We start from the raw sequence: 12407 nt of genomic DNA, 5'->3' as shown, positions 1-12407 counted from the left end.
GCCGTCCATCTACCACTCGGCTCAGTGACCCATCGGCTTTGCCACCGCAGCATGGTTTGGCATCTCCGTTCTGAGAAATTAGTGATGACGGGTTTCTTCTTGGAGTCCCACGCATCCATTCGTTTTATTCGTTCCCGGACCATGAGGTCGATAAGTATCTGCCCGCTGATCACGAAAATTGCTGCACCTGAGACAGTGCGGTAGGCTGAGGCAACTCTAAGTGCAGCTGTTCGTTGCACAGTGCTTTGCGCTTCGCTTTGCAGTTTAGCACAATTCCCCATTCTTCGCTGCCGTACAGGAGAATTGAGCTTGTGGCCGCCTAATTAGCTTTATTTTGCTCTGTGTTGGCCCACCGATGTTTGCCATTAAACTACTTAGCCCACCGGTGTTAGCCATTAATATACTAAGAGTAGTGGTTGATACTGCGCATGTGTAGCAAGTGACACTATTGACACAAATACACACAACGGTATATTTAAGACTTACAAAGACAGTGATGTCAACGAAATTTCTGGAAAACTGCAGTATATGTAGCTTCTGCTCAAATATGAACGAGACGTTATCAATAAAACGGCCCGCGGATGACATATGGCAAAAATAATTTTTTTGTTTTTTGGTAGGACTGTTATAAGCTTACATGGCAAATTTCAGCGTGATATGTCACATAGTTTGTTTTCTGGGCTACTGTAAACAAGTCAAGCTCGAGTGTGTTCTTCGAGTTCTCTTTTATGACTTCAATTGTCTCAAAATGTTTTCCACGGAGCGGCAACTTGAGCTTGGGAAACAGGAAAAAGTCACATGGAGCCATATCAGGCGAATACGGTGCTTGCGGAACGATATTAACATTATTTTTGTTCAAATAATCGCGAACAAGACGTAATGTGTGAGCTGGTGCACTATCGTGATGCAAGAACCATGACTTGTTATCCCACAATTCCTTCCTTTTAAGACGAATGTTCTCGCGCAAACGCTTTAAAACGTCTAAATAATATTCAGCGTTAACCGATCGGCCTTGCGGAAGGAACTCCGAGTGCACCACACCTTCGTAATCGAAAAAAAACAGTCAGGATAATCTTAATTTTTGAGTGACTTTGGCGTGGTTTTTTGGGTTGATGAACGGCCCTCTTTGAAATATTTGTACCACTGGAAAACACGTACACGCGATAGAGCAGAATCCCAATAGGTTGTCCGCAACATTTTTAAGGCGTCTGAAGCCGAAATTTTGTTGGAATAATAAAATTTCAAACAAATTCTTTGAATTTTCATCGTTAAATTCGAAGAACACACTCGAGCTTGACTTGTTTACAGTAGCACAGAAAACAAACTATGTGACATATCACGCTGAAATTTTCCATGTAAGCTTATAACAGTCCTACCAAAAAACAAAAAATTTATTTTTGCCATATGTCATCCGCGGACCGTTTTATTGATAACGTCTCGTTCATATTTGAGTAGAAGGTACATGAATATATAGGGCGTTTTTTAGTTTCATGATAAAATAGAACTTTACGCCATTCAAAACTTTAAAGCGCACGAAAAAAAGCTGCCAATTGGCCAACTTTCATGCATTGCGGCAAAATTCTTTTCTTTCAAACATTTTTTTGATAGTTGTCAAAGCAAGCATGCCTTGGGCCAGCATGAATTAAATATTAATCTGATGCATCACCTAGTAATGTATTTTTTTGTACATAATCATATCATTAATACGTCGTAAATTTTTGTTGTTTTTAATAAGAATAACTTCTCAAAATTTATTTAGGCTGCTGAAGAAGAAATGTTCAAATTGGACTTGGCAACAAAACCAGCTGATTTTCTGGCACCCTATTTGGTACCATATAAAAACCGGCCTTTATCATTCGAGGAATCATGGGCCGCTTACAACGCATGCTTAAACGACCTTAAAAGTCGGTTTGTGAGATTATTGAATGAACTTCAACGTCAGTACGAAGATGTAAGCGTAACGTATATATAGAATTGAAGGGATTTTGATCATTTATTGAGTAATGTTTTTCTTACAGCTTACTACTGAAGCCAAATCACTGAACCGATTTCTAAATAAATTTGAGGACCAATTTGACAACCATAACTATGAATCACTTGTAGAACAAGCCAATACGATCGCTTCACATAAGCGAATGGTCCAACAGCGTTTAACTTTGACGCATGAGGAATCACAAAAGAAATACGAAACCGTGAAAAACTCTCTTATGAGAGATGTACGACTACAATTAAAACCTACACCTGTAGAAGAGAGTAATTAAATTCATATATTATATTTAAAAATGTTGCCAGAACTAGTCAATATTACCGCAAGTAATGATAATACATCCACAAAAAATTTAGTTTCGCCATGGGTGTCTGACTATGTAAACTGTATGTTTTTGGGGTCATTGAGTCCAAATCTCAGGTCGGTTAAATCTGTGTATGATTAGTAGGACAGTCAGCATTAGTATTACTCAATTTACACTTCGGGGAGTTTTCGTGAACAAGTTTTATACGTCACATAGCCCTTATAAAGGCGGTTTTAGCTGATTAACTTTGAAAAAAGGATATTTCTATATTATAGAACGATATATACGTACTTATATATTTATATATATGTAATAAATCTTAAACTGAATCTTAAAAACTAAACTTGAAAAAGAAAAACAGTATCCAGTGTGTACAATAAGTAGGTATGAATGTGGATATAAAAAATAGTACTTTAGAAAAAAATAAAATAAAATCGATTTTTCTGGCCTAAAATAACTTTAGTATTATATTTTAAAAATTCTGCACTCAAAGGGTTAAGTTAAGAAAAATTACTAATACATATTTATATTTTGATTTTCGTGCAGCCCTCACAGTCCAACGGGAGTGCCTTTTATGGCCGGAATGGCGTACTGAAAACTTGAAACACGTATTTTCTCGAAAATAAATTTCCCAAGTCGATGTATCAAAAGATTTAGCGTTCTTCTAAGTAACCGAGTATATAATCTAAAAAAAATGTTTGTTCACCGTGAATTAAAAAGGGCTATGTCTAAGAAAAGCTGTGAAGACACCATTTTTTTCTACTTAGTCCTGCCATAAGTTATGTTACAAGCTAAGTCCATTATAGATACAAAATTACAATACTTTTTTAATGAAGTTAGTTTTATCTAATCATGTAAATATTAATTTTTATTTATTTTCATTCGAAATGGTCATTTGCTTTTACACAAGCTTTCAAACGATTAGACCATTCAGTTATTGCAGCGCACTCTTTTTCTATGGATATTGACGTCGCTGTTCTCCAAATTTCTATGAGATCTTCGACAGGCCATATTCTCCAACCATATTCTCTGACCACGAACAAATCTGAACTTCCAGACGGCCAATATTCTTCGGCTATAAACCCATGAATATTGCAACTGCTGGGTAGTTTTTGCCTTATGGGCTGAAGCGGAATCTTGCTTGAAGATCCAACACTCTCCATTGAATAGAGTACTGCTCAACTACTTCACCACGCCATCTAAGACACCCTTATAGTATAGTTTTGCCCCGGTCTTAACCCCTTTATCGCAGAAATGTAACTTCTTTACAAGACACTCCCCACCATCCCATTATGGATGGTGGCCGTGCTGAACCCTTGGAACAACATTTTATGTGTCTTTAGAAGTTTAAGCATAGATTTTGTCGTTTTGCTTATTAAAAACTTTTAGAACAGTGAAAATTTTCTCTTCTGTGAAAATAATATTTTCATGGCCATGAACGCATGCCACCGAAGAAGCTGCTTGCATCTGTCCAGTCTCATATTCTTCAAGTCAAAAAAACATATGTCCGGCATGTGAAGACACCCGGCACGACAATAACACACCTCTCCCTCTGGACCCAACCTGTCGAAACAGGGCCTACCTTTAGATGAGCCAGACGAAGACGACCGGTTATATACCCTACACTGACGGGACTTCTTTTACTGTTAAAACAACAAAATCAGTTATCCCATCGGTTTCAAAGATGTTTTTTTTAATCATTTTTAAATGCGCATAAAAAAGTATGCACTTGCATCGATATTTCAAAGCGATTTAAAAATATAAAAAAGGTTAATATTTTAGAAGATCAAGTTGAGGTTTTAGGATGGCTTCTATAACATTGACAAAATACTTGTGAACTGTAGTCTTATGAACTCCAAATAAACTCCACGAGCTCTATATTCCGCACAACAAGCAAATTTGTACTAATAATAAAGAAACTTTCCCACAAAACAAAAAAACTGCCACATTCAGAACAATTCAAAGTAGAGCTATTTGTTACCAAGCTGTTGTAGTGCCCACTAGCACATATTGTTTTTGCTGATTATTTAAGTATTTGCCGAAAAATGTTCCATGAAACGTTTCACGATATCCTTTTTTCTTAGTGCACTACTCGTTTGTTGCACCACATTTATTTGCAACTTTTCGTTATTCGACGAAATTGTTCGGTATACTCGTAACTTCTGTTTTCTTAAATATTATATTCCAAAAATATAAATTAACAGCTAATTTTAATCCACATCAACAAGGATTTCCGCTGATTTTTTTAACTTTAGAAACATACAACAGAAATGCGAATTTAATTGTGCTTTTATCCAATCCTACTATACATACATATGTACGAATGATACATATAAATTACGTGTCAATATAGCATGTCATTTTAAAAGAAATGCGCCGATGGGTTACCTTTTGGATTGCTACTAATACGAGATTTAAAAAGAAAAGAAAATCGCATTGATTAACAATTATATTAAAAAAGAATTTGTGGAATTATTATTAATCTGTGCATCCGGTTAACTTAAATATTTATTCCCACGTGTATCGTGTATCGTGTGTCAAGTAAGCATACAGGCAGGCAAAGTACGTAAAATCTTAAAGTATGAGTATATCGTCCCCTTAGTATAACAATAGCCTATGTGCTCATAGGCTATTATTTTTTTATTGAATTTTTGGATTCTCCATCGTCGATTTTATATGTGGTCAAAATTTTGTCAAATTCTAGTTCCACAAAGTGGGTCAAAAGGTCAGTCAAAAAATAATAAATATTTATAGACATAACGAGATTTGAGTGAGAGCTACTTTCGACAAAAAGTTTGAAATTCATTTTCTCAAAACATCAAAAAATTTATAGGCTATTTTAATACTAAGGGGACGATATGATCTAAAACAAATAAAAATAAAAATATTTAAGTCTAGTTTATTTTTTCTTCGTCTATTCGTCTTGCAGTTAACAATTTCTGACTCTAATTCACGAATGGTTCGGAAGATATTCGCCTTGACGGTTACATTTGCTTTCTGAATTTCTCTTAAACTTGACCTTTCTTGACTAACAGTTAACATTTCAAATACGAAAGAGCAGGATCAAAATAAAAAAGGCCTAAAACATATTTCCTAAAATTAGAAATATAAAATTCATATACATACATGGACTTATTATATTTAACTAAGCAAACCGTAGTTTTTGCAGAATAAAAAAAACGAAAACTAAAATATTATGACATGTTGGTGTATATATAAATTTACAATATATACATATAGCCAGCCGCCAGTTTTCACTTATTATTACGAACTTCTTTAAAATCTTTCCCTCCATATCATTTAAGTTGGTGATGGGTAAGTGCTTTGCCTAAAAACTTTCCCAAAAGTACAGTTGTGCTAGCACAAATCAATCGGTCAACACGACATAAGAAAATGAATCGCGTCAGCGATTTGGTCCGAGACAGCATCTACAACTCATTTCGCGTATATTTTGAGATGAGGATTTCCTATCATAGGTATTAGCGAAGGACATCACATATGGGCGTACATTTGTATTAGTGTCCGTAACCATATTCACGTCAACTTCCGAGGATGTAGAGGGCACACATGTACAACGGCCCGTGTAAATGTGCATTTATAAAAGAGGGCGGAAAATGAATTCTCACTTCACTTCAGCCCTGAGTGTCCTTCTTTGAATATTTCAGCGAACGAACGTCAACTGATTGTCCAACCTTTGTTGGGTCCGCAGCTTTACCAGTTTTGAAGGTATTGCAAAGCATTTACTTTCAATGTCGCTGGACGGTTTCGTAGTTATTGTACCTACACCCAAACACTTATTTACTCGCATATACAATCAAATCATTACCTTGTAGTCAATCGGCCTGTTCGCGGCCTAGCTCGGAACTAGGCCAGATTCACTTGGCGTCCAAGCATTTAACAAAGACTAAGTCCGGAAATATTTTTGTCTTTGTTGACCTTTTCACGTATGCACATACATAAATACATAACATACACGCACTTGTTCAATTATCCTACAAACTATACTTTCAAAGTAGGCTGAATAGTAAAGAAATAAAAAAAAATTAATATTTCCCCCTCCGCTTTTTCGCCGAATTTCCTAAGATGAAATATACTGTGAAAACATTGAAAATTTTAATAAAATTCTTGCACATTAAAAAAGATGTGCTTTTGTGAATTTGTGATATAAACGTGTAATGAATATAAAATAAAAATAAATTAAATAAAGAAGGTGAGTCTTACCACTTCGATATAACTGAACATTTTTCTTTAAAAAGATGTCAAGCAAATCTTTTAAAAAGGAAGATATTAAAGGTAAACATCAAATATTACTAAAGACTATTTTGTTTATAAACTCTTTTGTATCTGAAGCTAAACGATTTTTCAACTCTACAAAGGACGTCAGCCGCCATAGCCCAATGGTTTGCTGCGTAAGTGGTAGGGCTCGTGTTCGAAATGCAGTGTGGGTATAAAATACCAAATGATAAAAAAGTTGTTTTTCTAATAGCGGTCGCCCCTCGGCTGGCAATGGAAAATCTCTGAGTGTATTTCTTCCCTCATAAAAACCATCTGCCGCTCGGAGAGGGGAAGCTCGGTCATACCCGTGACAGGGATGTGCGCGCCAATTATATTTAAACATATACATAAAGGATCGCGTTACAAAGCGGAAACATGTAGTAAACCGACGAACTTTTTTTTACACACCTATTTTTCCAAATCTTTTTAAGGTGTCAGGCTTGTTATGTCCCATTTTTTCGGTTTCTGAAATTTTCAAATGTTCGCTATGTAAAAGATATGAATTAAAAAATTCGTTAAAAATCATTGCAAAACTCGGAACACATTTTCGACACTCTAAAATTATGATAGTTCATTAGAATTTCGGGGAATTTGCAGGGAATTTTTAAATTATCGAAACTCAAAAGCAATACAATAAATTTTCACAAGCCACAACGAAATTTCTGCTAAACCGTGATTTAGTATGTATGATATCTGCGTTGCTTCAGTTTGAAGACAGTCGCGAAAAAAGTTATGTATATAAAACTAGTCTTTTCATGATTATACTTAAATTTTTCTTGCGGGGTAGGCTCAAATAAATTTATTTGTACATATACGAGTATGCGTGGGTATAAATGCACATACATTACAAGTTTCTTTTTGTGTGGGGTTAAAAAAAAACACGAAGAAAAGGCACTGTGGGAGGATGAAAAACTTTTAGCATGGTATATTTTATGTTCTATTCTACTTATTATATATGTCAGAAACAGGATACGTGGCACATAGTCCCGAACCCTCGCACTGTCCCAAACATGAAAAGCGTTATATTTGTTTTGTATTCAAACAGAAATGGCTAAGTATGTTGCTGAGTGCAGCGTTTCATACGTAGAGTAGTAAGAATGAAGCGAATTTTGCGCGGACAGCAGTGGACATTGAAAAATGGTGTGAATACACATGGGTGTTTCGCGAGCCGCCAAACCCTGTTCGCCGGATGCTGGCATTTGTTGGCCGATGGTCGCCAGTGGATTGTTGATTGTCAGCATCCAAAAAAATATATAGGCATCTACCTTCATTCACACATATGTACATAGGTATGTACTTGCACGCGAGCATAATATTATATAAATGCGAATGAAAAAAGGTAAAGAGAAACTCTTATCGTCCCTTTTACGCGGCCTGGCTGTACTTCGGCCTGTCCCAAGCAATTGCGACAAAAGGTAAGTATACAAACAAAATCGCTTACGTGAAAAGTTCAAACCCGAACCAATATTCCTAACTGAGGACAAGAAATCGATGAGGTTAACAAAATTTAATATATCAACTCCATATATTGCTTATGTATTTACCTATTTATTAGTTCTAATGCTATATGTGCTTTAAAATGTTGCAACTATTACTATGTTCCTAAATATTTAATACATATGGTTTTTGGTATATACACAAAATTATGAAAATAATCAACAGAAATCAATAGCTTTTGCCCAAATAATGTCATTGGGACGGTAAAACTTTAAGTATTTTGTACAATCATTGACAAATTAAAATACATTTTCTTTAAACTTAACTTAACTACAAATTATAAAAACCAAAAATGTAAAACAAGGAAAACTAAAAGTGGTGAATAAATAAATGAAAACCAGCATTAGAAAACAAAGAAAAAGGAGTGGAAAGATTTCTGTTCAAAAATATTTTTAACTGCCCTTTTAAAGCATCCGAAAGTTTATATATTTTTAATAGAAATTTTCTAACGAATTCCACATTCTGAAGCATCAACAAAGAACAAAGGAACATTTAGGGCTGTTATGGCCCACAAGAATTCATTTATGAAAAAGATACGGAGATTGACAAGTTCTGATTGTCTTAAATATAAATTACCAGTACCAGTTTTTAGTGTATAATGGAATATTTATGATCAAACTTATCTTTACAGTAAACAGATCGAATAACATTATTTAAAGCTGGGTTCAGTTTCTTGTGCATAATATTTCCTCATATTCCGTTATATCATAGATTCCTCTTGTGTTCCCTGTTGCTTTTTGTTATTTTTATTTATGTACCCGGCCCCGCTTTATTGTGTCTTTATTAATTTTATTACTTTGTTGAGTGTAGAGTACTGCAATCTTAAATATATTGTGTCTCCTTCCAGGACGAACTTTAGTATAAACTCTTAGTCCTTGGAATTCACTGTGCCATCCATTATTATGTGATCACCCATTTTTTTTTTGTGGATTTGGGCCTCGGTTTCGTTCTATACTCTGCCAAATTTCTAGATTCCTCAGTGCTTAATGAAAATTGCTTCAAGTTATTCTGATGCATACCATCTTTAAGGCGTTTTCGGAGTATTTCAAATCTGGTTGATTGCCCTATTATAGATCCTTGGGAACCTTACCCAAGTCGTGGAATGGCTCTGGACCTATGTAGTCAGAAATTTAATTTCCTTAAATGCCAATGCTACCCGCTAGTTAGAAAATCCAAGCTTGGTTAGTCATGCCAAGTGTATTAAATGAGGTGCGATTGACAACTCAGTGCGGCTCTCTTTTAGAGACTATAATGTCAAAAGTATATACAAGACACCCCATTACCAGGCTTGATCTCTTGCTCCATCCCTATTCTTCTTGGGCTAAACTTTGTAAATGTCACCATAGGCAATCAAATTATAATTTTCAATTTGAAAAATCATAATACTTGCCGAATTTCTAAATGTTTAGCACTTGCTGCAACATTATTGTATTCTATTTGACTTTGTTATTATATTTTACATATATATTAGAGAAAGGTAAATGTTTCCCAAATTTTTTTCGTTTGAAGGCATGTTTAGTGCCTTCGTGTTTAAATTAAAAAAAAAAAAATACATATTAAAAAAACTTATCCGTATTGTAAAATTTTAGTTGATTTAATCATTTAATTTTTTTATATAGGTGCCGTTAGGTAGGTTACCGAACGTACATACGGCCTTTTTTAAACGAAAATTTCTAATGAACCTGCATTAAAATGCAGTTAATAATAAGGTTATCACTTGCATTGAGACATGTACTTACATTACTTTTTCTATATTGTGGCGTTGCTTGGTTCCTTCGACGCTATTCGCTGAATTTTGAAGCATTTTCTCTACCAACAGCACGCATAATTGTACTTGCCAGCGAATCCATTTTTTTGTTGGAAATTTGTGAAAAATATGAGTCAGACAGTTGTATGCGAATTCTCGAAATTCGCCATTTGAATTTGGCTGCACTGTCGTAGCGAACGTTCGAATTCGATGGATCTTAGTTGTGATATGGCTAAATATCTGTAAATGTCAGTTGCCAATACTTTTAGAAGTACTTTTTTAGAAATGTCAGAAGATCGGTGGAATTAACATGGAAAGATGGTGGAGGTTTTATGGAAAAAAATTAAATTGGGCGGAAGAAAGGGGAAAATCAGCAAAAGCAGATAGAGCTCCTGGAAATATTTCTTTAGTTAATTAATTAATTAAAATTAAATTAATTTACCATACCATATTTCATGCATTAAAATTGTATTTATTCATTTCACCATAGTCCCTATGGTAATCAAAGCACATATAGTATTCCAATGCTTAAACCAATTTCCAAAACATTTTCCAAATACTGAATTTGGAATTAATTTCAGCGAATTCTGCTTTATCGCCACTTTCCGCGAAAAGCTACTCTGGACCATGCCAGGTGAATAGGCATATGATAAAGTGTCTGAGCCCCTGAATTGTTTCAGTGGAAAAATTACCAGTTATTCTCGCCTTTTGAACGATACTCCTTTTTACTGCTCGAAAATGCGAGATTTCGAGTACTTTTTAAATAGATCTATAGTATTTACACATCTACATTTTTTAGGTAATTTCGCTTCAACTGCATCATTATTTACATACCATATATTATTTTCCTATAAATTCCGAACGGGGTCGATGATCCAAATTGGAGAAATCTTAGGAGCTTTATTATTGGTGCTTTACGATGCAGGTAATTTATATTAGATGAATAATATTGATCTTTTTTCCGGCATTCGACTTAAAATGTCAATGCTGTAAGTTCATTTTAAGTGTAACAAATTTTTTGTAATTTACTGTTTTTACAAGTTTTATGTAATATAACAACTAAGTTATTATATAACAAATAGATAAAAATGAACTTCTATCTATCTATCTATCTCTTATTTTCCTATCAACGCAAAAGCTAAGTAAAATGAGGTATTCTGTAATAGCTTTTGCCTAGTCAATTCACACAAGCGCAATTTTTTTTTGCTTCTTAATACCTTTACGTTTTGACTTTATTTAGTTGGATATTGAAATACTTTTAATCTCTGGTTAGTTTTTCTACGAAAAGCTAAGTACCCGAGCAAATAGCAGTCCAAAAATATACAAAGTTTTGGAAATGAATACATATGCGATTTTAACTGCAAACAAGTGTTACGTTATAAGAGGTACGCATTTCTTGTCGATGTAGTAGTACTTATTTTTGGCAGGAATGTTAGCAGGTTGCACATTAGGGTGAAGTGAATACCTTTTTTTAAAATAAGAAGAAAGACAATTTAATTCCAAAAAAGTGAAGCCTAAGAGTGTTCATAGCCCACAGAATATGTAAGGGTTCTCACAAATTAAATGAAATCGGATAATTTAAATTTTTGCCATATTCACTCTTTCAGTTGAAAATGCGGGTAACAGCCCTAAATCTAATTTACAATATTATTTTATGTACAGATTTTGAAAATATTGGGCTTAAATTTCTTTATTTTCTTTAAAAATGCTATACACAAATTTATTTAGGGCCACAAAATAAAGAGTTCTTAAAAAAACTATATGTTATGTTTTCAATAAGAAATTGGTATTTAATATATTAAAGACTCACAAAAAAGTGAAACCAATTGGCAATTCAAGAGTAATATATCGATGTTTTAACATATGCATATTTCCACCTGTAAGTGCAGAATGTAAAATGTTGGAATTGCTTACGTTGAAAATAGTTAACTTAGATTACCTAGCATTTACTTTAGTATGTATGAATTATACACCGAATATGCTCTACACAAATTCAATTTGAGTCGTTTCTTGAATTATTCTTTTTGATTGGGTGCGTCTTGATGTTGTTCCACAAATGGGGGGACCTACGGTTTCAAGCTGACTCCGAACGGCAGATATTTTTTTATGAGGAACTTTTTCATGGCAGAATTACACTGGGGGGTTTGCTGCTGCACTTGTCTGCTGAGGGGCGACCCCTATTAGAAAAATGTTTTTGTTTATTTTGGTGTTTCACCGAGATTCGAACCTATGTTCTCTCTGAATTTAATAATTAAATTAGCTCTAGTTATTTTAATAGTAATGACTTTATATAATTTTGATGGGTGAAGTAACAAAACTTTAACTCTTGCCAATGAACAAAGTAAATATAATAACAAACGGAAAATGACTATGTAACATAATAATATATTTGAGGAGTAAATCGGTATCTTAAAATACTATACTGCAGCTTTTGTAGGCTGTGATGGAGCAACCATTCGCCTTATGAAATCATAAGTTTCGCTGCAATAGTACACAAAACGTTTGCACCTTCTAAATCTTTAGAAGTACCAGAAGTACCTCGGCAAAAAGTGCGTTAAGTAAATTTAAGGATATAATTTAAGTAAATAATGTATTGC

At 34.2% G+C, this 12407-nt stretch overlaps 1 protein-coding gene across 1 annotated transcript in view; it reads left to right on the top strand.

Moving 5' to 3' along the window:
- The window catches only part of LOC129235428 (coiled-coil domain-containing protein lobo), a 143521-nt gene extending 140831 nt beyond the window's left edge, over window positions 1-2690 (top strand). Inside the window, exons 10-11 of the mRNA XM_054869265.1 lie at window positions 1760-1951; window positions 2019-2690. Coding sequence (XP_054725240.1) covers window positions 1760-1951; window positions 2019-2261 — 435 coding nt within the window. The 3' untranslated portion in view covers window positions 2262-2690. The remainder of the gene's footprint in view (window positions 1-1759; window positions 1952-2018) is intronic.
- The last annotated feature ends 9717 nt before the right edge of the window (window positions 2691-12407 follow it).

The sequence above is a fragment of the Anastrepha obliqua genome, chromosome 1 (assembly GCF_027943255.1).
Source record: "Anastrepha obliqua isolate idAnaObli1 chromosome 1, idAnaObli1_1.0, whole genome shotgun sequence".
In the NCBI taxonomy this organism is placed as follows: Eukaryota; Metazoa; Arthropoda; class Insecta; order Diptera; family Tephritidae; genus Anastrepha; species Anastrepha obliqua.
Note: the sequence above shows the minus strand (reverse complement) of the source record. Positions and strands in the feature narration are given on the sequence as shown.